The following is a 4,265-nucleotide window of genomic DNA, read 5'->3' on the forward strand; positions in this document are numbered from 1 at the left end:
AAGTGTAAAGGTTATTCAAATTACAATGAAAGCAATCATATGCATGTATCATCTTCCGATATATACGAAACAAGTAGGTCTGACTCAAGACCCACTGATTCCGGATGCTCTCCTACGCGATGCCTTTGCTTTTCTTTCCACGTTGGCGCCATGAACCACATGAGCAGGCAAGGGAGAGGCCCGAATAAACCACTATAAATGATCAACATTCATCTCTCAAATCTGCCCAGCAGTTCTTCCTGGCTAATCTTAATCAGAAAATTAAGTCTAGCTACACCCTGCTGCCTGGCTATACAGATTACAGCTGTTGAGCTCCAATGGCGCTTTCACCCCTCACATTCGTATATCTGCTTCTGTTGTTTGCACCATTGGTACTCTCTCTCTCTCTCTCACTTCCTCGCTCTTCTTCTTTTTTTTCTCGAATGGGCATAGCATAGTTGATTGAGCAGAAGGTGCATATTGGGCACATCTCTTGTTTGATTCCCATGGACGTTGCTTCCAGAGTTGCGCTGATCAATGTTATTGTGTGACATGCAGCTATAGTTGTTCAAATTATGATCTTCATTCAGACAGCCAGTTAATACTTATACAACATGTAAACTAAGAAGGAGTAGTTGTTGGTAACTTATATATATGAGGTTTATGTTGATATGGCAGGGACACTGTGAAGACGTAGAATGGAATATCGGTGAACCAGCATGTTCGCCAACTCCAAGCGGCGGATCATTTGAAAGGCCTTCACCTCCACCGCCGCCCCCGGTTGACGTTCCTCCCTCAAGTTTTTATCCACCCGACCGCCCACCACATCCACCACCAGATCATGGATTCGAACCTCCACGTAGATTCTTCCCGTGGCCACCAATCATTTCCTTTCCTCCATCTCCCGAGCCAGTTGTTCAACCTCCGGCAGTAGCGGTACATATATATATGCCACCATACTGGTCCCTTACTTCCTTGTTCCCTTTTGTTTCTTCTTCCTAATTTTGCTTTCTCTTATATTTGTTTTCTTATGATTTTTAATTTTTATTTGTTTTTTTCTATACTGTTTTAGTTAGTTTTCTTGTTGACGGTTTGGGAAAAAAGTCTACCTTTGAATAGTTTCTGCAACTCTGCGGGGAGAGCCCCCCAAGTCAGAGTGGTACATGGGGAGGCCCATGTATTTGTTTCGGCGTACCAGTGTACCGGTACGGCAAAGGGGTACCATTGAGTATGTTTGGATTGGTTCTAGGTCGGAATTGATCCAAATTACAAAAAAAACGTTGTCTTAGTCTATTAATGTCTTTTTTATGAGATTATATATAGGAACATGAAAAAAACATTACCTTAATGATGTGATGATATCAATTTTATATAATTATTACCATACTACCGTATCAAAATTGTTGCAAACATTGTACCCATACCTACATCCTCATACTCATACCGGTAGTTATGTGACATAGTTGACAACATATCCACATATAGCTGCATGTTAGAACTGATTTATTTCTAATCCTATGGTTGTTTGGTAGGAGAGATACTATGTGAGTATCCTGGGGTTGTTTGACATCATAAACACTACGTGAGTATCTTTTGAAGTTGCTCCAAAAATTAGTTCTGATGTTCCAAGAATATGCCTAGTCTTTAGAGTAGATTCATTTGATTTGATATGACACTCACATAATGTCTCTGTACCAAACAAAAAATTGTTTCATACTTTTTCCTCAAACTTCACCAGTTTGTACTTTAAATAAACTGAGTGGGTTTTTAATAACTGCTCATTATCATATAAATGCTGTATGTATTGACCATAAAATTTTTGAAAAAAAAAATATCTGCCCTTGCTTTTATGATCAGACTGAAAAGTTGCCTAGCTATATTTTTTTACCAGGTTCATGCCATTAATATCTTGCTTTTGATGCGGTCTCCTAATTTGCTGACTCATAAGTTGCTTAGCACCTCCTTTTCTAAGTTCATGTCACTAATACATATGTTGCTTTTGATGCAGCCTCCTTCATTTGAAGGACCTCCTTTTATAATTCCAAGGCACCCTAGAGGTACTGCTCATCTCTCATATATAATTTATATATAGCCAAATGAATCAAAAGATTCATGTTCAGGAAGAGATCATGAAAGTTGTGAAATTGATGGGAAGATAATCTAAGTGATTTGTTAGATGATCCAAAACAGAGGATATATATATATATATATATATATATAGATATATATATATATATATATATATATATATAGAGAGAGAGAGAGAGAGAGAGAGAGAGACTGATAGCTTCTTCTTGTCTATGCAGAATGCATTATGCTGTGCGTTCCAAGATGTGAGGAAGTGCAAAGAGGTGAGGATCCGCAATGCATGAGGACATGCATCATGTGTTGCAAGTTCTGCAAGTGTGTGCCCTTTGGTAGCAGGGAAAATTGTGGCAATTGCTACTCCAAATCAATGCGCAACGGTCAGCAGTGTCCTTAAAAACCAGAGAATCATATATATAATCTCTGTGGATTTTGGACTTCCCTTATGCTTATCGACTTATATCGTTCTTGCTCCGTATTCGTGTTGTTTTCTGCGAGAAGCATAAAATGGAACACTGTAGACGATGGCTTGTCCATCTGCGGGTCCAGTCTTTGTATTATTCCTGTCGGAACGAACGTTATATATATATATATATATATATATATATATATATATATATATATATATATATATATATATATATATGAGCATGCACCTGTTGCTCTATAGCTAATCATCCCTGTGTTGTTGGATCTTAATATGGTATGTGATTATAAATAAAGAGAGCTTGGTTTTTTGTAGTAATTTGGCTTCTTGATCTTGATATAGTCTACAGACAGACACGAAGAGAGCAGCCCTTTATAGTGGTTAAACAATTGTTTTTCCTGATTGACTTGTTTTTGTCGAGTTCGCACTCTTCATTTCTGACCAGTTGTTAATGAACACTAATGCAATTTTCAGTTACAGCACTAATGTTAATCGAAATATTTCACAGAATTCAACTTTTGACATTAACAAATATTCAATACATATTACATACATATAAATATTGGTCTAACTCGCTCACTTAATTTACTTAATTTTAAAATTTTGACTTATAACAAGTCTGGTTCCTCTTTAGCCTCATCAAATTACTTTTTCAACTCCACTGCATTCATATTTACTGCTACACTACTTAAGTTTAATTGAAACTGTCAGTGGATCAAAAATTAATTTACTCTACAAGCATATATATATATATATATACAAATTGTAAAAGAAAGAAAAAAATAGTACTCCTGTTGCAAACATGAAATCATTTTTTTCTTTTATTTTTAATTAAATGAAATAGATGATTCACCGCTTCCAATCACGAGCGCCAATTCTGTGCAACAAAATCTGAAGTGGAAATCACAAGGTTTGATATTTTTTTATAGAAAAACCAATGCAAATGTTTCGCTCTTGAATCAAATAGCCCGTCTACATTTTCATTTTTACGCAAAATGCGAATCTATTCAAAATAAAAGGGGAGGCAAAAACTCCAGCAAATGGAAATATATGTAAACTTCAAAACTTGATTGTCATAGTATATTCCAATATTGGTGATTAAAAAAAGAAAAATTCAACGGTTAAACATGCTGATGGCGTGCGTGGAGGCATTTGACTTGGAAATCATCTAACTCGGTGTTCCTCCATTTAGCTCAAACAGTAGACCGTTCCCTTTGCATGCGAGAGGCACGGGGTTCGATACCCCTCGTCTCCACTATCTGCTTTTCCTTTTTGATTCGAGAGCTTTATGGCAGTTTATCGCATCATTCCATCTTAAAGGGCAAGCAGGTTCTTTATATAACAAAAGGAAACCATTTTAGATGCATGACCTTGTTTCACTTTTATGCGTCGGAAATGGTAAATGAGTAGACAAACAGATGCTCATTCTTCGAATGTTATATGAACTAGTTAGTAATATGAACGATTGGGATATGGTTTTGGTGCTTACATCATTCAGATCCGACGCTTTTAAGCCCTTACTAACAAAAAAATAGCTACGCATTGTTACTGCTGTAGAAACCATTCGAAGAAGTGAAATTCATCAGAAAATGATCGCTTGTGCAAGTAAACCGGTGAATTGTAAAAGAAAATTGAAAATTCTGAGCTCCCAAACAAGCTCAACTTCACCACAAGTAAACTCGATGAACAAAAAACAAAAAGGTACAGTATAAAGAGTTTATACCGTTTTATGTATGGTGGATATGCAGATACGTTATTGAAAAATCAAATGCAG

General features: G+C 36.4%; 1 protein-coding gene across 1 annotated transcript; it reads left to right on the forward strand.

The window, feature by feature from the left end:
- The first annotated feature begins 232 nt into the window (after positions 1-232).
- On the forward strand, positions 233-2,461 carry LOC116249860 (gibberellin-regulated protein 14-like). Its single transcript, XM_031623164.1, has 4 exons — positions 233-371; positions 658-915; positions 1,988-2,036; positions 2,286-2,461. Exons 1-4 carry the CDS (start codon positions 318-320, stop codon positions 2,459-2,461), a joined length of 537 nt encoding a protein of 178 aa, XP_031479024.1. The 5' UTR covers positions 233-317.
- Positions 2,462-4,265: the final 1,804 nt, after the last annotated feature.

This window comes from Nymphaea colorata, chromosome 3 (assembly GCF_008831285.2).
Source record: "Nymphaea colorata isolate Beijing-Zhang1983 chromosome 3, ASM883128v2, whole genome shotgun sequence".
NCBI lineage: Eukaryota > Viridiplantae > Streptophyta > Magnoliopsida > Nymphaeales > Nymphaeaceae > Nymphaea > Nymphaea colorata.

What these genes read in the sequence shown, in the direction of transcription:
- LOC116249860 (XM_031623164.1), top strand. Translation starts at nt 318, where the DNA reads ATGGCGCTTTCACCCCTCACATTCGTATATCTGCTTCTGTTGTTTGCA. An exon ending in TTCTGTTGTTTGCACCATTG is followed by an intron (nt 372 to 657) that starts GTACTCTCTCTC and finishes TTGATATGGCAG; the next exon opens with GGACACTGTGAAGACGTAGA. An exon ending in AATTCCAAGGCACCCTAGAG is followed by an intron (nt 2,037 to 2,285) that starts GTACTGCTCATC and finishes TTGTCTATGCAG; the next exon opens with AATGCATTATGCTGTGCGTT.